At 40.6% G+C, this 19,928-nt stretch overlaps 1 protein-coding gene across 3 annotated transcripts in view; it reads left to right on the top strand.

Moving 5' to 3' along the window:
• Window positions 1-19,928, top strand: part of Man1a1 (mannosidase alpha class 1A member 1) — a 173,663-nt gene that overhangs the window by 128,770 nt on the left and 24,965 nt on the right. For all 3 annotated transcript variants that reach the window (XM_050137957.1, XM_050137958.1, XM_050137959.1), the window contains exons 7-8: window positions 15,479-15,602; window positions 16,734-16,827. In XM_050137957.1, the coding sequence (XP_049993914.1) occupies window positions 15,479-15,602; window positions 16,734-16,827 (218 nt within the window). The remainder of the gene's footprint in view (window positions 1-15,478; window positions 15,603-16,733; window positions 16,828-19,928) is intronic.

The raw sequence follows: 19,928 nt of genomic DNA, 5'->3' as shown, positions 1-19,928 counted from the left end.
TTTTATGTTTAGGTCTGTACCCCATTTTTTTATTGGATTTTTTATTCTTTTGATGACCAATTTCTTGAGTTCTCCATATATTTTGGACATCAGTCCTCTGTCCAATGTGGGGTTGGTGAAGAACTTTTCCCATTCTGTAGGCTGCCATTTTGTCTTGTTGACCATGTTCTTTGTTTCACAGAAGCTTTTCAGTTTCAGGAGGTCCCATTTATTAATTGTTTCTCTCAGTGTCTGTGCTACTGGGGTTATATTTAGGAAGTGGTCTCCTGTCCCAATGTACTTCCCACTTTCTCTTCTATAAGGTTCAGTGTGGTTGGTTTTATGTTGAGGTCTTTGATCCAGTTAGACTTGAGTTTTGTGTATGACAAATGATATGAATCAATTTTCATTTACTACATGTTAATATATCCAGTTATTCCAGCACCATTTGTTGATTATGCTTTCTTTTTTCCATTTTATCTATTTTGATTCTCTGTCAAAAATCAGGCATTTGTAGGTGTGTAGATTGATTACTGGGTCTTTGATTTGACTCCATTGGTCCTCCTGCATGTTTTTATGCTAATACCAGGCTGTGTTCAAGTATTTTAATTACCTCTTTCTAAAGATTTAAAAGGCATTAGAGCTTTTTTAAAAGCATACATATTGGTGGTTGTATACCAATTAAATTGCTTTAAGAAACTGGCTGTTAACAGTAAAAAAAATTGTTAGATTTCTGAATCTTGGTAATGTCTAACATTATTTCATTACTACTTGTCTGTAATTTCTGTCTCCAAGTGAACATTTGGTGAATTTATTTTTATTGAGTAGACATCTCTAAAATTGAAAGGAAAAACCAATTTGGTTTAGCTATATGTCAGTTGCTTCATCTAAAAAGATAAAACTATTTTTCTGGGCCAAAGCACTTTCTGTATGTATTATATCACGTAATCGCCACAAGAGAGCCTGAGACCCTACAAGGTGAAGTAGGCAACATTGGTTTCTGCACTAAGAAACAACTGCCTTCTAGGGTTTAAAACTTACCCAAGCTCACTCCTGAGATGCGTTAGATAAATAAATAATATTATATGGTGATCTTCTTGTTCCTGTATTTGACCATCCACTTCCTCTGTGTCCTTCTGGGTATAATGTTCTCCACTGTTCAATGCAGCTTAGCTTTGTCTCTACTAATAGGAAATGCTGATGAAATTACCAAATATCAAGAAAGAAGCAATCAGTCTTTGGTAAAATCTAAATGAAAAAGGAATAACAAAGAGTAAATTAACTTTAAAATACATAAATTGTAGGCAGAGACTGCTTGTTGGTTTCCAGCTATCCAGACTCAAAATAACCACACAGAAACTGTATTAATTAAATCACTGCTCTCCTATTAGCTCTAGCTCCTTATTGCTTAGCACTTACATCTTAAATTAACACATTTCTATTATTTTATATTTTACCATGAGGCTTATGGCCTACCAGCAAGGTTCCAGCTGGCAGCTCATGCCTTTCTCTTCTGGCTACCACATGGCTTCTCCCTGCCTCTGCCTACTCTCTCTAGCTTTTTCAGCCTGGCTACACCTGTTAAGCCGTTGGCCAAAAGCTGCTTCTTTATTCATTAACCAATAACAGCAACACATATACAGAGGGACTTCCCATACCAATAATTGTTCAGCGTCCATAACTAGCAAGACTATTAAACAGGAAAGCATCATTCACTTAAATGCATTGTATATGGAAAACAAAATACATATAGCTATGAAATATAAATTTGTACATATTCTTGTCATGCTACTATGATTTTTACATTTGTACTTGACTGAAAGAGAAATTATCTCTCAGACTTTCAGGATTTTTGAAATATAATTTTGGGTATAGAGAAAGGGCGTTCTAACTAAAGCACAGACCTCAGAGCATACACAGTGCAGGGGCAAAGATGTCAGTAGAAATTACCATCTGACAATTAGTTACAATGAAGATAAGTGTGAAGTCAAAAGAGAACACATTTTAAAATACCTGCAAAACATGGGATGGATGAAAGATGAGTTCCTTATATAAATGCTCCTTATGAGAGAATTACAATAAATATTCATGTCTAATGTGATATCATTATAACATTTTTTTAATGAGAAAAGGTCTACCTGCCTGTCAGTAGTAGATGGGTTTAATAAAATATGATTAGGCACTTTATAGAATGTTGTTATATAGCTATTAATAGTGATTGTCTCAGAAAGATGTCTGTGAAGAGCTTTAATCGAAACAGGCATGTTACTGAGTATTGTCCATAATATAATCCCATTTTATTGAGGATGGCAAGCCCTGTGTGAGAGAAAGCTAGGCTTTCTTGCCTGTCACAGAATCATGAGGACAAATCTTATAAGAATAAAGACTTACTTTTGGCTCACTGCCAATCCAAGATCAGCTGTCTTTCTGTCTGTGGGCCTGTGACTGAGGAGGCCTATCATGGTGGCCAGAGTACAACCACTGGCAACTGAGCAGCAGAGAGATAGATAGCACAGATAATATGTACTTCAGAGGCATTTTCCCAGTGACACGATTCCCCTAACAAGTCCTCAACCCTTAGTTTTCAACTCCTCCCAGTGTAGTGACATAAAATTATGAATCCGCCAATAGGTTAATTTTTAATTGGGTCAAAGCCCTTATTATCAAATCCTACATTTATTCAAACCAATACCTCTAAACATTGCATGGGAGAGCAAACCTTCAACTCCTGAGATTTTTGTGGGGCTATGTTATGTCTAAACCATAACATTCTGTACTAAGCCCGGCCTTTATGATCACCTCAGAGTGAAAAGTGTGTCTAGTCCCACTCCAGAGTTCCTCTAGTGTCAACAGGCCCAGCGTTGCACTAAAGGTCAAGCTCAATGTCTCCTCCGAGACTCAAGGCAAACTCTGATTCCAACCCAGTCAAAGTTAAAAAACACGTTACGAATTTCCAACATAGAGTATCATAAAGTAAATATTTCCATTTTTAAAGGGAGATAAATAGAACTAGAAAGTAGTAAGGGGTACAAACAAAATTGAAACTCATCAGGACAAACATTTAAATCCAGCAGCTCCATGTTTGGCACTCCAGGTATCCAACTGGACCTACTAGCTCCAGCCCACATGGCCACTCTCCTGCACTATCTCTATGAGTTCTCTATTCTTCCCCTGGAGACATTCCACATTACTGACATATAACTTCTGGGTGTCTGCACTGCTGGCTCGTTTTCATTTCCATAGCTTCATGCATCACCCTCAAAGAAGGTGCCCACAGGCTTTCCAACTCTGCCAAAAGATACCTAGCCTCACAGGCTTACCTTCGGAATCTGGTAGAAACCTCCATGGACCCACACTTCTTGGGTTCTTTATTCCTACCAACGCAGAATCATATGGCCAATTCTAAGATCTGCTACCACCTGAATATTTAGAGTCAAGCCCCACCTTCACCGCAAACCATCACTATACTGGCATGTGAGTGGCTGGCTACCATGAAATAAATCCTGGAAAACAAAATCCTAAGTCTTTCAACTTAGTTTATATTTCAGACATTCCATGAGGTAGAATCTGTGGGGAATCCCTCAGATACCCTCTGAATATCCTTCCTACCAGGGGCTGAAAAGCATGAGGCTTTTTAGTGGCGTGAATGTCTTTAGCTGAGATAACTTCCCTGGGCCCTTGATTTCCACTCTTATTGTGCAGCCAAACTGTTTAAAATATGTCCACTCTGCTGTTTGCTTATGATTCTCTGGGTTTGCTTATGTAATCTGGGTAAAAGCAGTCAATAAGACCCATGTTGTAGCCTTGCATACTGCTCTGTGTTGAAAATTTGTACAGATGATTTATGAATTCATCTCCTTTAAATGTAAGCAAAGTATTGGGATGTGGGCAAAGTGGCCATAAGTTTTGTTTTGTTTTCTAAAACTTGAATGCTCTGTATCTGATTCCCAGTGAAGTTTGCATTCTCTTTTTGTCTTAGGTTTTTTGTTTTGAAACAGGATCTCATGTAGCCCAGACTGATCTCATACTTACTATATAGCTGTGGATGACCTTGAACTCCTGATACTCCAATGATCAGGCTAGAGACCTGAAAATGCAGTCATTTCCCCAAAAATGGATATGATGTTGGAGGCCAAACATCCTTGAGTCTCTTTTAGAGGGAACAGTATATCCAGCTCATGACAGTGTATGTTACTCTATTTGTCTGAAAGGCCAATAGGTAACATTGGTATGTAGAATTGACTGGTGGAGGTGCAGATACAGGAGAAGACAATACTGATCCCTTCCAAAATCATTTGTTCATTGTATCACTCACTAAAATGAGTATCGTGTAATTTTTGAAATTTTATAAAGAATATATTAAAAGAGGCAATAACGCCTTTAGAAAAAAGTTCATACACATAATTCTCAAGAAATGAAATGTATTGTCCACTAAACATTGGAAGATTATAATAGAGAAATAAAAGTTTGGAAAGTGCAAAGGGTTGCTTTTTAACCTACAAGACTGAGCAAGTTTTAAAAATTAGTTGAATGCCCAATTAATGAGCAGCTGGACCATTCTAGTGCCTATGTGGAGTATTTTTGGGTAAGCTTTCAATGGAAACTGTTGGGTGGGGATCACTAAATGTTAAACACATACTCTGGGCCCATAATTCCACTTCCGGTACTCTATTCTGGAGACTTACTCAGTAGCGCCATTATCTATGGTAGCAAAACTTGAAATGAAAAATGTCAAGTAAAATGCTGGCCACACAGCTGAGGACCTGAGTCTGATCCCCATAGCCCACATTAAGGAGTTGAGCATAGTGATATGTGCTTGAACCCCAAGCCCCTGGGAGGCAGAAATCAGTGGGTTTCTGGGGCTTGCTGGCCAGTCAGCCTAGCCTCATTGGCAAGAGAGCCAATCCTATAAAGCAGGACTCTTGGCACATGAGGTTGACCTCCTCGTGCAAGCAGATGCCTGCAGATCTGCATGAATAGGTGCATTCTCAACCATGAACACGCACGACAGGAAAGTGTCAGATTTACCGCGCTTGCACACTGGCCTACAATGTGACTGTGATGAGAGGGACTGGGAAGATGGCTCACCTTTCCCTGAAACATGGTATACTGTTCACTGGGTGCATCCATTTGCATTGCGATTTGTCCCTGTTGCTACATGTCCATGCACTAGGAAGCTGAGAGGGAGGGACTTTGCTAAATTGTTGGCATTGCACTAGGAAGCTGAGAGGGAGGGACTTTGCTAAATTGTTGGCATTTCCTCAGAAGTGACAATAGGATCTATGAGGCAGATTCAGTTGTTACATAATCTTTTCCATCTTTTCAGTTTTCTGCCATACTGCATGTTATTTTCATAATCCTTAAATGATTTCTGAAAAGCTGTTGCCAGACTAGCGCCCCTCCAACTGAATAAATTGATCTTTATAAGAAAACTAAAAAGGGAAATTTTTAAGTGCACAAAGTTGGATTTAGACATATAATTACAAATGAGCTTTTTGTAGAAAATCTAAGTCACAGAATTGTTTTTCTCCGTGATAATTATAACTACCCCAATCTTCCTCTTTTAATTTTTATTTTTCCGCTATTGGGAAATGAATTTAGGACCTTACAGATGGCATGCAAGCACTCTGGACAATTTTCATATTTACTTCCTATTTTTCTTTCATGCCACCCTTTCTTTTTTCAGTCCATAAGATTGATTTTTTAAAATGAAAATCTGGTTTGAAACGACTTCTCATGGCACTTAGACTAAATCCCCAATGTAGCCCTGGTCTCAGGGCCCTGCGTTCTATGTCTCTTCATCGGCCCTCGTGGATCCCTGGTGCCGGATGCCACCACTGCCCGTCCTTTTTCCGTCCAGCCAGCAGTACATTGTTATACTTGGCAGTGGTGCCCTCCCGAGGACTTGAGGGAAATCCATGCCCAGGTCTGCACCAGCAGGTCCATGCGATGACCCGCATGGAAGTCTCCTTACCACGGGCTCTTTCCAGCAAACCAGCCCGCAGAAGCGGCCCGTCAGGCCCCGTCACATCATCTTGCTTTATTTTCTCTGTAGCTTTTCACATTACAAGATAATTGTGCTATTTTTCACATTGGCGTTCTGCTATTAACTGAAGTAGGTAATCTGAAATTCTAAGAATGTACATTTTCCTCATGGGATCTAAGAAAGCATTCTCATTTTGAATGAAGGAAAAAATAGCCCATAAACACCGTTATTGTTCTTAAATTGACATTCAAGGAACATCCAGGCACTCACTGCAATCCTAAGCTGTGTTGTACCAGGAGTAGATCCAACCTGTGAAGCCCACCCCGACTCCCATTGGCTCTGGCTCTGCTTCACAGTAGGCCTTCTCAGGCAAGATCTCCATACAGAAGTCACGCTGGCTTGTGAGAGTCTGTTCGGAGTTCACCCTTGCCTTCCCGCACACCTTCAAACTCTGTGCCCATCACCAGTTTACATCTTCAAAGGAGAAAGGCCACGCTATCAAAATTCCCACAGCCTTTGCCATGCACTGTTACCTAGGGTCACATGAAGACCTAACTCTGTTCTCAGGAAATACAGGGCAAAGACTTTGTGTTTTTCCTTCTGTTTTCTTTTTTATCAAACGTTAAGCACATAAGAATGTTTTGGTGATTCTTCCTTTGTAGAATTTCCTGAAACTCAATTACATTTTTAATGATTTTCCAACATGAAGAATATTTAATCACTGAAAATGTGTAAACGTATAAATTAAACATGTAAGCTGTCCATACAAAGATAGAAAATATTTTAGCTGTGAGTAATAAATCTTGCTTGAAGTGCTTCTTATATTTCATAGAAATCATTAAAGATTATTATATTAGAAGTGGATTAATGACTGCCATATATAAATGCAACAGTTGTTAAATTTGGGTACCTGTCCTGAGAATGTTAATGCAGAGGAGAGATGGGGAGCAAAGCAAACGGGTGTTCTCCTGACACTGATCTTATTCTCCCGTTTGGGGGTAAAGAAAGCATGAAACATTAAACCCACAAGGTATCGCAAAGCTGTGTGTGTTGTGATACATGGCGGACTGTCCCACAGCACGGGCTCTGAGTTATGTACGGAGGTACCAAAGCAAGGCCCATTGATTATATGCTAGTAATCACCGTTCTGTTGAGAAGAATACAGGTATTTATTGTGCTCTATATTCTTCACTGACCTCTTTACTCTTTGTTGTAATTTTTTTATTTATTAAAGATTTCTGTCTCTTCCCCACCGCTGCCTCCCATTTCCCTCCCCCTCCCCCAGCCAAGTCTCACCCCCCCTCGTCAGCCCAAAGAGCAATCAGGGTTCCCTGCCCTGTGGGAAGTCCAAGGACCACCCACCTCCATCCAGGTCTAGTAAGGTGAGCATCCAAACTGCCTAGGCTCCCACAAAACCAATAGGTGCAGTAGGATCAAAAACCCATTGTCATTGTTCCTGAGATCTCAGTAGTCCTCATTGTCCCCTATGTTCAGCAAGACCGGTTTTAACCCAGGCTTATTCAGACCCAGACCAGCTGGCCTTGGTGAGTTCCCGATAGAACATCCCCAGTGTCTCAGTGTGTTTGTCTAAAATTTTGGTGGCCAAACCATTTCTTAAATCCCAGTAACCTCCAAAGTGTAAATTGTAGGCGGCTCTCAATATCTATCTTCCCCATCTTGTGTGCGTGTGTCTGTGTGTATATGCCTGTGTGTGTATCTGCATGTCTGTGTGTCTCTGTGTATGTGTAGGTCAGAAGACAACCTCAGGTATCACTCCTCTTGTGAGTTCCAGCCACTCTGTGAGTTTTTTTGACAAGTCTCTCATTGATCGGGTCTTCAAGTAGACTAGACTAAGTGGGCCGGACAACCAGCTTCCAGGAATCCTCTCTGCTCCACCTCTCATCTTGTCATTGCTAGGGTTAAGGCATGCATCAGCACACCCAATTTTTTATGCCATTCTAGAGGGTCCAAACCTGGGTCCTCATGCTCAGAAGACAAACACTTTACTAAGCAAGCCCCTCTCTGGGTCATTTTGTTCTACCACAAACGATGAACATACTGTGTGTTACTTCTACATAAAAATTCAAATATAAGAAATGCTCCATTTTAAATTATAAGATAGTTCTTTTCTTGGTTATATTTACATTATAAATTATATTTACATTATATGTTATAACAGAGATGTCTAAGTTTGTATAACACAGCTTAAAAGAACACCCTAATTACTGGTTTTGATTATCTAAACATCATCTGTTTTCTTAAGCCATTTTGTAATTCATCATTTGTGAACCTAGTGAGTAATTACAGTATTTACATTTTTCTCCCTATAGATTCTTTAGTATCCATTTTGCTGATCTTGCCTTAAAAACAATTTATTACGAATCTGATTTTGGCATCTAAGAAGGAATCCTCCTCCATTACTCCCACAAGTCTAGAAGAGACCAACAGTGAGGATCTACTGAGTTCAGTATTAAGCCATCAGGGTGTTTTACAGAACACGGAGAAAAGCTCACATTTATAAAAAAAAAAAAAAAAGGTCATTAGAACCCACTTGATTTCTCAAGTAAAGATCTCAGGAAAAAAAAAAAAAAAAAAAAAAGGTCATTAGAACCCACTTGATTTCTCAAGTAAAGATCTCAGGAAATGCTTATAGAAAAGACAAAAATGATTTCCCCCAAACTGTGTATTCTGCTTCTCTGACTGGACAAAACCTTAATTGAATTGAGGTTGAGACTTCAACCCTCAGTGTTTTCAGCGAAGGCCAGATTAACTTTAACAATATTTGGCACATTTTCCACAGACTTTGACGATGTACCACCCACTAACTGGTGCAGAGTATGCTCTCAGTGAGTTCTGTCCCTGCGTTTGGCAAGGGACATCCGCAAGTGTTTGTTCTTTAGCCTGTTGAATAATGTCATTTAATACTGTACCGATAGGTCACAGATTTTTCTGCAAAAGGCTAACATTAGTTTTGGCAAAACGGATAGCTATCGTTTCCAATAGTAATTGCTCCATTGCTGCAGCTATCCTAAGGCAAATAATGCTAGACTTTCAACTCTTGTGAAACAAGTAAAATATCCATAATTATTAAGGGGTAAGGTAGACATGATCAAAGCACATATGGGAATAGCACAGTGAAGCTCATACATTTTTAGGATTGATGCATTTCATAATTATATGGACTACACACCCCAGTGAAAAGTTGTCCACTATAGCAATGACAGACAACCGTGCTACAGAATTTGGAGAGTGGATAGCGGCCGGGAATCTGAGCTAATTTCACAATTCATCCCCCAGCTGACCCTCGGGTGAACAAGCATTGCCAAATCTCATGGCCATTTCTCTGTCTTGAAGTGTGGTGTGTGGAAAATAGAGTAGCGGGACAACTGTATGGAAAAATCCAAGTAAGCGCGAATTTTCAGGGGTTGACTGCACAAGCCCTTGAGTAAGAGGCTGCATGGGCCGGAGCACACTTCTGTCCCATTCCGAGGTGTATACAGTGACAGTGTAGTTTAACGGCTGCACTTTAAAGGCTTAGTGCCGTGATTTTCAACAGATGTAGGAGAGAAATCCCATGAGCTCTCCATTTCTCGCCATGTGACAAGAAGGACATAAAGATAGGCATTTGCACCTCGGCTACACATTCCCAAATCAGTCCTTTTTTAGTGTAGACGATTAAACTACCATCTTCCCGGTGGAGGCTGTGTGGCCATTTCTGTCTGGAAATGAGTTGGTGTAAAAAGGTACAACTACACATATTGTTGAATTGGTAACAGTGGCAGGAAATAAAAGCTCTGTGCTTCAGTGTCCATTGCTAGTGTGTGTTTTAAGTCAGTCAAACAAGCCAAAAGTAGTGGCATAAGCCTTTAATCTCAGGACTTGAGAGGTACAAGCAGGTAAATCTGACTTCAAGGCCAACCAGTTGAGTTCCAGGCCAGCCAAACTTACACAATGAGCCCTTGTCTCTAGATAAGTATGTTGATAAATAACATATACGCTCAGTAAGAAACTACACTCAACAAAAACAAGTATGTAAAAAAGAGAAAAAAACAAGCATGTGCATCATTTGGCATAAAAAATGAAAGGAATACAATAGAGGGGTACTTGAAGCAAGGTAAAGAATATGATTCTGTTTTTCTTTTGTTTCTCTTTTTTTTTTTTTTTTTTTTTTTTTTTTTGGTTGTTCAACACAGGGTTTCTCTGTGTAGCTTTGGTACCATTCCTGGAACTAGCTCTCATTGATCAGGCTGGCCTCAAACTCACAGAAATTTGCCTGCCGCTGCCTTCTGAGTGCTTGGCTTAAAAGTGTGTGTCACCACTTCTGACCATTCTGTTTTCTTTAAAATAGAGAAATATGCATGCTCACTCATACATCCTACATGCACCAAAGTATCTTCTCGTGAGGTCTAGTAGCCCTTATAGTGTTCCAGGAACCCAATAATAGGATGTACCGTCCACTTAAGAATCCAGAGACAGCTGAATTCACCTACTCCTCTGTCAATTGACAGCAGTTAGCAATGAGATCCTACCCAGGGGATGAACAGAAAAGGAAGGCTGATGGTGTCTTGGGATCACAGAATAAGGTTACTTGAGAAGTGCACCTCAGCTGCTCAGTCTTTGAAACTTACCATTCCGAGCCCCAAATTTAGATAACGAGATACAAAGAAGAGTCACAGGAATCAGAATAAATTAAAACAACCTAAAATAGTTGTATCTGATGCCATTGAGCAGAAAATAGCAAGTTTCAAGTGTTGTGGTGGACATTGTGAAAAGTCTTCTGTGGAAATTCTTGGGAGATTTAAGCAGCCACCCTTCCCTGAGGGGTGGCCCTCGCTGGGGTTTCTAGAATGGGCTTCGGGGCAGTCTTGACCTGAGTTACTATGGCAACCCCTGGATGCAGTTCTTACCGAGCTGTCAGCATTCTTCAGACCTTTGCAGGAAGTAGGCATCGGTACATGCAGTCGAAATGGACACGTCTCTAAATCGATTAGCTTTGGGGATAAAGCTAAATGAAAACAGTCATTGATGAAATTTCTAATTATTCTTTCCTAATTTGGGCGAAAAGTCCAAAAGGAGTAATACCAGATTAATTTTCTCTTTTGAATTCAGTATCCCTGTAGGGCATTCCATTTGCATGCATGAGGGAGGCTTTAGTGTAATATATAGGATGTGGGGAGCTTTTCTTCCAAAGACTGATGATTCCATAACCCCAAGGAGTAAACTATATTATAGACTGTTAATTTAAAGAAAGTTTATTCACTGATCAGCTAATCAGAAACCATTCAGGCAAGAATACTCACAAAAAATTATGGGTTTTAGTTCTCATTTTTTAATGAAAATTGCATCGTTTTCCATTTTACATAAACTAGGAAGCCTCAAGGAAGGGCAAATTGAAAATCATAAATAATGGACACTGTATTGCTGTTTAATGCTTTGTTTGTACATTAATCTGCTGGTTTTAGAGAATTATTTCAGCTCTATAAATTCTGTGTTGGTTGTATTTGATCCTGCTACATTGTCAACTATCTGTGTTACTGATCCAAATTATCTCTGGGCAGCGACTATAACATATACTGCCCGGGTTACCTCCATTTGAGATTATTTGAAAGGATAGACCATCAATTCAGAATGATCCTCCACCTACTTACATCATTTCAGGCTCCAGGAAGAGTTAGCGTATCTCCCATGGGGCTCAGACATGACTAGCATGGGGCCATTGGTGATGTGGCTCCTGCCTCTGGCCCTGCTGCCCATTATTCCCAAGCATCAGAACGAGGTCAGTAAATAATCCCCCTTAAATGCGTTGAGTACAATACAGCCAGGGTGTATTGCCACTGCTAATAAACCACAGAAATTCTGTAATGAAAATAAAATTCCACATTTTCCAAAGGACCCAATAAGTTCATTCTTCTTTAAGATTTTTCTATTTTCACTTGCTGAAATCAACTATTTGTATGATTAAGTTTTATTTTCAAATAATAATGACCTTACTAGAATATTGGAAATTGGAGCTAAGTAAAAGTTGAAACACACGTATTAAGTAATATTCTTGTTTATAGTGGAGGAGCTAGACACTGGAGCAAATGGAAGGATGTGACTCGAGAGTGACACGGGGGCTGCGAATTCTGCCCCAGGCTACATTGGACCAAACCTTTGGCAGCTGCCCAGACCGTGTTAGCTGCCTTTTTATGTATACATTTCTACACACCATCTCATCATTTTGACTTAAAATGTAGACATTATAACAAGGTTGGAAATATTTAAATGGCCCTCCCCTTCAGGATTGTCTATTGGTGCTAATAATTTTTTAACACAAGCTGTTATTTTGTCTTTAACATATTTTTCTAGAATATTATTCATGTTTGTAAAACAAGCCAGATAAAGAATATCACAGCAGCCTCTAAAATACCCATTTTAAATCCCCCACTCTAGAGATGAGAGTAATTCCGAACTGAAGGTCTAGAATACTTGGTTTCTGCTAGCAGCCTACCCAGGGTACCCTGACCTCCAAATCAAGAGAGCAGACCTCTCCGTGAACTCATCTCCTCTCACATCCTCCATATTGTAATAACAAATGTCCATGGTCCATGTAGGAATTTTAGCTTTATGAATGCATCATTTCATCCGTAGACTCAGAATTTGGAACAAAGAGGACCTAAGAACTAGGTGTAGTGGTGGGTGCTTGCAGTCCAGACATTTGGGGAACAGGGATCACAAGTTCAAGGTCAGTCTAATCATCAAAGTGAATTCCTTATCTATCTAGGCTAGGTCCTTTTTTTAAAAAAATGCTAAGTGAAACAACATTAGGAAGTTTTCTGTTCCTCTCTCTGAATAACAAAAATCTGGGTTTGATTCAGTATATAGTGTGCCAGAATGGAAGCAAGTGTCTCCCGGGTTACGTGGGTCACTGTCACGTGTTGTCAACTCCATCCTCTCCAGGCCAATCTCCTGGTCTTTGCAGACTTGTCTATGAGATCTAGGTTGAGTTGTGCCCTCTCTGACTTCTTCAACCCACTTCCCAGTTGTAAAGATATCGCACAGCAATTCATCTTGTAGGTAATTTTCCTGAAATACATTAATTCTGGGTGCTGAAAGATACTCGAAACCATTCTTCCGCATCCACACCTATCCTAAAGCCGGCTGCCTTTCTCTTAGCATGATGCATGCTTCTCATGTTCTTACTCCTTACTCAGCGGAGAAAGGAAAGAACGTGATTTTCCTTATTCCACGAACACCAGAAAAAGGTTCAGTGGGTCTCCAGTTTTCTCTTAACACATCACATAAATTACTAGAAATAAATGTATGGATACTAAATAAATTTGAGTTTTATCTAAGTGCCCTTAGATTGTTTCATTAGCACTTCTGAGTATGCACATGTTCTAATCTCCTCTGCTGACAAGAACCAGTTCCTGAGATTTCGGGAGGTAGGCTGAACTTAGTGCTACATCCTGTTTCCTTCCTTTTCCGGGATGAAGCTGTCAGTCTATCTTATCCTGATATGGACTTATTAGTTTTTAATACTTCTCCACAACCAAGGACTTTGGAGTTTTGCTTAATGGACTTTGTTTAGCGATGAAATGTGTAGAAAAAAATCAGTTGATCCATCATGACAGGAAATGTCCAGTGGCTCCAGGCACTGACTTTCTGGCTGTGAGTTAACAAAGCCCGAAGGTAGCTTTTCATTCCATTCGGGTAATTCAACATCCCTTTTATTAAACTAACTATAAAATAAGCCTAGCTCATATTCCAATAACTGAAAAATTTAGGACATTGTCTAAAATGGATGAATGTAAGATTTTCACTTCTCTGTGTTCCCTTTTATTAGGTATATCAACCATACTTGTGAGCTTTAAAACAAAACCTGAAATTGACTCCAAAGGGAAAGAGAATAGGAGTGAGGCTTAGCCCAGAGTTTCCCCATAGTTTCCACATTCTTCAACAGCCTGGCATGAGAGGCAGTGACAGGCCTCGGAACGTTTACCCACGTAAAAGGAGGCAGCTTAGAAGATTAGGGGGCACCGAGAAAAGCACTTAAAAGGAGTCTGTGTTAAAAAGAGAGAAATCAGACTTCCAGCAGACCTCTGGTCCCAGGCTCAGGTCCGACAGCCATTATGCCTGCCACCTCTCTCTCGATCTGCAGTGTCTGTTTGATTCTGCACTTGGTTCCTTCTGCTGTGGGCACATGCCCAGATTCACCTCCTCATTGCTCTTTCCTCGCAGTATCTTATCCTTTAGGCCTCAACTCTGGGCTCTCCTCCCAGAGGAAGTGTCCTGTGGTGCCTATGATGCTGCAATGTAGATCCTCGTGCAAGACACTCCGGGAATTCTTCTCGCCTTTGCCTTGGCATTTACATACCATACTGGAGTTTCTTTCTGCCCAAATACGTGCCTCCTATTTTTGCTCTGTAGAGTCTCTCAGGTGGGCAATTTGCAGGCTCAGTGTGCCGTTCACAGTCACTATTGCGTATCAAATTATATGCAATAAACCTAAGTCTGAACCAAAACCTAGATGTGCATTTGCAGACAAAGGAATATGAACTGTCATTCAGGAATTTGACTTTATTCTTTATTTGAATTATCATATACGTTTTGAAGTTTTAAGTATTTCTCCAGAAACAAACCATGCCTGTTGTCTAAGGTGTCTGTCCTGCCCGGTTCCCACAGTTGTTAAGTCTCAAAGAAATCACATAGAGGTCTACATTAGTTATAAACTGATTGGCCTAGTAGCTTAGACTTCTTATTAACTCTTGTAACTTATATTAGCCCATTATTCATTTCTATATTAGCCACGTGGCTTGGTATCTTATTCAGCGAGGCAGTCACATCTTGCTTCTTCTGTGGCTGGGTCACGACTGTGGAAATGAGCTTTCCTCTTCCCAGACTTCTCCTGTTCTTGTTGCCCTATCTCTACTTGCTGCCTGGTTGTCCCGCCTATACCTCCTGCCTGGCTACTGGCCAATCAGCATTTATTAAAATGCAATTGACAGGGTATAGACCATTGTCACACAGCACATACCCAAGAGTCTGGTCATATCTCAAGATGCAATTCATGTTTGGGCCCAGGATGATGTCTTGCTGGGTAAGAATTCAGCCTAGGAATTGGAGGGAGGATTTGGAGAAGGACAGAAGTACTTAGGTAAAGAATCTTTGAAATGCATCTCCTATCCAAATAGATTTTTGAGTATAATATAAATATCTAAAACCGCTTGAAATCTTCATTGAAATGTTTAAGAGCTGTATGTGGCAACGGGGCATGGGCAGTGTTTGGGCAGTATTTGAAAGAGTATATGTATATTGCTGCATAGCACCTGGGTTCCAAAATATGTCACATGGACACATAGTGACTTTCTGACTTAACACAATTTTCAGGTTAAAGATAGGAGTCAAAGCTTAAAACCAGTCTTCTGAGAAAACAATGTATAATATATCTAAAGCTTTGCCACTTGGGCCATTTAGAACCTTGAAAAATGGAATTCACCTGACCGGTGTCTTCCTGTGTCTTCTCTTCCTTAGTGGCATTGGACGGAACTGGCCCTGGGCCTCCGGGGGCAGCAGTATCCTGGCAGAATTTGGAACTTTGCATTTGGAATTCATGCACTTGAGCCACTTATCAGGAAACCCCATCTTCGCTGAAAAGGTGAGTCTTGAGAGTACTTGTGCAAAGCGAGCGGAAAGGAACTAGGTCTGTGTAACTGCGGGAAGCTCTGGAATAAGCCTGATTTCCCTTGATCAGGTGGTCAACCTCATCTCTCTATGATACTGTGTAACTCATGGTGTGAGGGCCTGCCTTCCCCCATGGGGCTTGCTGGACATTAAATAAGTTACTTATTTGTATTAATTTTTCCATCTAAAAATATGTAATAGTGTATACTGTGCATGAAGCGAATTTGTAAGAGGTTAGAGTGTTATACAAATACGCCATGGCAGGGGAATGGATTTGTTAGTAAGAAGCAAATCCATCCAAACTACTTTATTTCACCACTTGGCTTTTAGCTCTTACCTCTTTTAAACAAAACTCCTTGAAAGAAAAGAGTTGTCATTCACTTTGTTCAAATTTTCCTCAAACACCGCAGCCTTCCCAGACCCCCTGACCACCATGGTACAGCCATGCTCCCTCCCATCAGGTTCTGTCCTGTTAGCCTCTGCCCCAGTGAACTCACCCTTCTACAGCCAAAATCGCCCTAGAGGAGCAGCTCATAACAACCTCACTTGTCATGTTGTGGCCACCCGCAGGTCTACAGCTGGAATCTGGGTCAGGAAGATTTCATTCCTAGGCCTCTTGTGTGCCTCTGCCAAGGCGCAGGCGGCAAAGGTAGCAAAGAGGCTCTGCCCTCATGAATATCCCTCAGAGCCCCAACTCCTAATACCCTTGCACTAAGGCTGAGGGGTGGAACTCAATGAAGAAGATTTTGCATAATCCCTTCTCCCCCCACCCCCAGCAGTGGTTGTCTCTTGACCTACTATTTATATTTACTTTCCATATGATCCTAGTCAGATGCCCAGTTCCAAACAAGTAGTTAATTGTTTTATACATTGATATTGCTTTACTATATAGATCGTGGTCTCCGCTTGGGATCTGGGGTTCTCAATAGATATGTCTATATGCACTTGTCATTTTGTGTAACAATAAGACAATCACAACGTTCCTAATTCTGAAACCTTTTATCGACTTTTCTTTCCACCCTGACCCAATAATACCAATAATAATGAGCAAGACAGAAAGAACTTTATCTTAGGGTTTCACACTAACACTGCCCTTCTTTTATAGGTAATGAATATTCGAACAGTGCTGAACAAGCTGGACAAACCAGAAGGCCTTTATCCTAACTATCTGAACCCCAGTAGTGGACAGTGGGGTCAACGTAAGTCCAAAGCTGAGCAATCCTTCTCTCTTCTGGGGGCCCAGCACCGTGCTGTTCTTGTTAAGGAACGTTGACAGGGGGAAGTGAGACGTTACCAGCCTCAGACAGACTGCTGCCAGGAAACCAGACAGCTCGTATTCTGATAGCCATGAGTCTGACGACATTACTGTAAGCATATTTGAAACTCTTAGTCAGAAAAAGGAAGAACTGGCCAGTGTATGTCAGGTGGGGGACTTCAGGCTTGCCCTGGGGTTAGAGGGAAAGCAGGGTCTTCTGTGCTGACGCCAGTGATGCGGCTACCCAGAGCTAGATGACTTCTGACCTTTTCCACTGGGAGTTAGGAAAGGAGAACCACGGACAGAGGTCTTCCTCTTCATAATTTTAAGCTACCAGATAAAGAGGTCTTGTGCTTGACTTACCTTTAGCATAGAAACAAGCGTCCACCAAGATCGTCTAATGCCAGCAGCCCGCACTTCAGATGATTTTCAACAGAGGTAGAAAGGCTTGGAATTTGTAAAAAGAAATGCTCTCCGACTAATTTGGAAAGAATGTGAAAGGTTAAGTAGCAATTGAAAGCAAGTGAGACATCTAGCTATGGTGGAGGTAGTAACACTGCCTTGAACTTTTACTCTAATTCTGGCTTTTTTATATATTACATATCATATTCTTAGATAATTAGGTCTCACTATTCTTTTAGAAGTACTTCTTTGAAAGAACAAGTTAATAAGAAGAAAAAAAAATCTTGCTAAATCCTTGTCTCCTGTTTGTAATCACTACGAAGAGCCTGGGTCTAGTCACCTTAGACCAATGAGCCTCCCACTCAGTGTGGTCTCCGGGTCACTGGAAATCCTGGGCACCTTTCCTGAGTTTATGAATACTGGGGCATTTTGCCTTTTTCCTGTGCATGTTTGCACTTACATTGAGTGAGCAGTGGTGGGGAAACTGGTAAAGAGAATCAAGACAGACACCAAAGGGTAGTAATGCTCACTGTGATTTCTATCATAATTTAAATATACCAGTTTCACTTACACATGCTTTGATAAAGCAGAGGAGAGACTTTGATCCTAGTAGACAACAATCTGTATGGCCGTAGAATCACGTGAGCGACTCTTGTGACCAAATACCTGGCACAAGCAGCTTTAACGAAGGAAGGGTCTGTTTGGGTTCATAGATCACGAGTATAATCTCTCATGGTGGCAAGAGCTTGTGACAGCATCCGAGGGGGAGAGATGCTCCACTTTCTTTGTTCTCTGTAGTCATTCTGGAAGCCTCCCCACAGGACAGTACCTTGGGTCTTCCACTTCAGTTAACCCGATCTAGAAACTCAGTGCATCCCTCATAGATGCACTGAGAGGTTGGTTTCCTATGTGACGCTAGGCCTGGCTGAGTCCACCATCAATAGTAGCCATCACAGTCACTTTCTGCGTCAGGAAATGAACGGACAGAGAAGCATTTCTGATACAGGATGAGAAATAACCTGGGGTGTGAGGGGAAATCTTGTGTTCCAAGATTACGTCATTTCTAATAGTCTTGCTTGCTATGGCATGCTTATCTTTCGTGAGTCGCCATCTTTAAAATACAACTAAAATCAGCTTGTTATTCAGATCTGGGAAGTTGGTGTTCTGAAAGATTGAAAAAAAAATGGTGTTTGCATTAGTGGTAAATTTTGAGTTTCTAAATAAAAATTAGAATTTTAGAAAACTTGTGTATCTCACCATGAGCTTGCCTCCATTAGTTTCCTGATAATATTGGCGGTGACTTTAACGAAGGTGTTCTTTGTTTTTATTATGTAATAAAATATGTCAACATGGCATAGCTATATAAGTCAGAAAAAAATCAATATTTTCCAAACAACCAGTTCTTGCTATTATGAAATCATGCATAACAAAAAAAATCACTAAAAGTACAGGATAGTCGATAGATTTTAATGTAACAGCGTATAAAAGTTTACTGAGGGGCTGGAGAGATGGTTGAGGACCCAGGTTCAGTTCCCAACCCCCACCTGATAACTCACACTGCCTATAATTCCAGTTCCAAAGGATCCACTTCTTTTCTGGCTAATGAGGACACTGGGCCTCCTCATGATATGTATACATACATGCAAGCACTCATACCAACATATAAAATAATTGATCTTTTAAAGTTTATAGGTATAATTTATAACCTACATTGTGGCTAGTCTTTAAAAAACACTTTAACCTTTTAAACACCACGTTATATTTTGTTGTTTTATCAAAAATGTATATTAAAATAACTACATGTGCATGGGGGACTATACTCATGTGCATGCATCCAGATGTGCGTGTGTGTGTGTGTGTGTGTGTGTGTGTGTGTGTGTGTGTGTGTGGTGAAGGCCGGAGATTAGGTTCTTCAGATTCCATCCACCTTGGTTTTTGAGATCAGGTTTCTCACTGGCCTGGGATTCCTGGGCTAGGCTAGCTGAGCTGGCCAGGGACAAGACATGCTTGTCTTTGCTCTCTCCATGCTGGTATTTCAGGCAGGTGACACCATGCCCAACGTTTGAAATGTGGGTTCAGAGGACTCAGGTCCCCATTCTTGTATGATGAACGGATGAGCACTTTACCACCCGAGCTCCATCTCCAGCCCCTGAAGAGATGATTAAGATATACCATCCCAGCTGTACAACTGTGTGAGGCTTGACTTTTCTTAGTATACTTCAGCCAAAGCAATGTATGCCCATGGATCAAACCTGGATCAGACGTGAGCATCAGGCAGTAAAGCAAACATTCAGGAGACTGGCAAAAAAAAGAAATGTAAAATAGTGTCATTCTTCCCACTGATTTGTTTCATTTGTAAAATAATATTTTTGTGAAACATACCATTTGTTGTAGTAACTATTACTTTTAATGAATCAACAAAATTGATACTGAATTCTGTTTCAGTTTTCCACCATGATTAATATTGACAGATGTTGTGGGATGTTTAACTCTTTTGGGGGCCCGCCACCCAGCTCCCAAATAAATCACACACACACACGGAGGCTTCCTCTTAGTTATGAGTGCCCAGCCTTAGCCTGGCTTGTTGCTAGTCAGCTTGTCTTTACTTATACTAACCCATCTACCTTTTCCCTCTGGTCGTTT

This window comes from Alexandromys fortis, unplaced genomic scaffold (assembly GCF_014885135.2).
Source record: "Alexandromys fortis isolate MF-2015 unplaced genomic scaffold, M_Fortis_MF-2015_v1.1 scaffold_14, whole genome shotgun sequence".
Taxonomy (NCBI): domain Eukaryota; kingdom Metazoa; phylum Chordata; class Mammalia; order Rodentia; family Cricetidae; genus Alexandromys; species Alexandromys fortis.
Note: the sequence above shows the minus strand (reverse complement) of the source record. Positions and strands in the feature narration are given on the sequence as shown.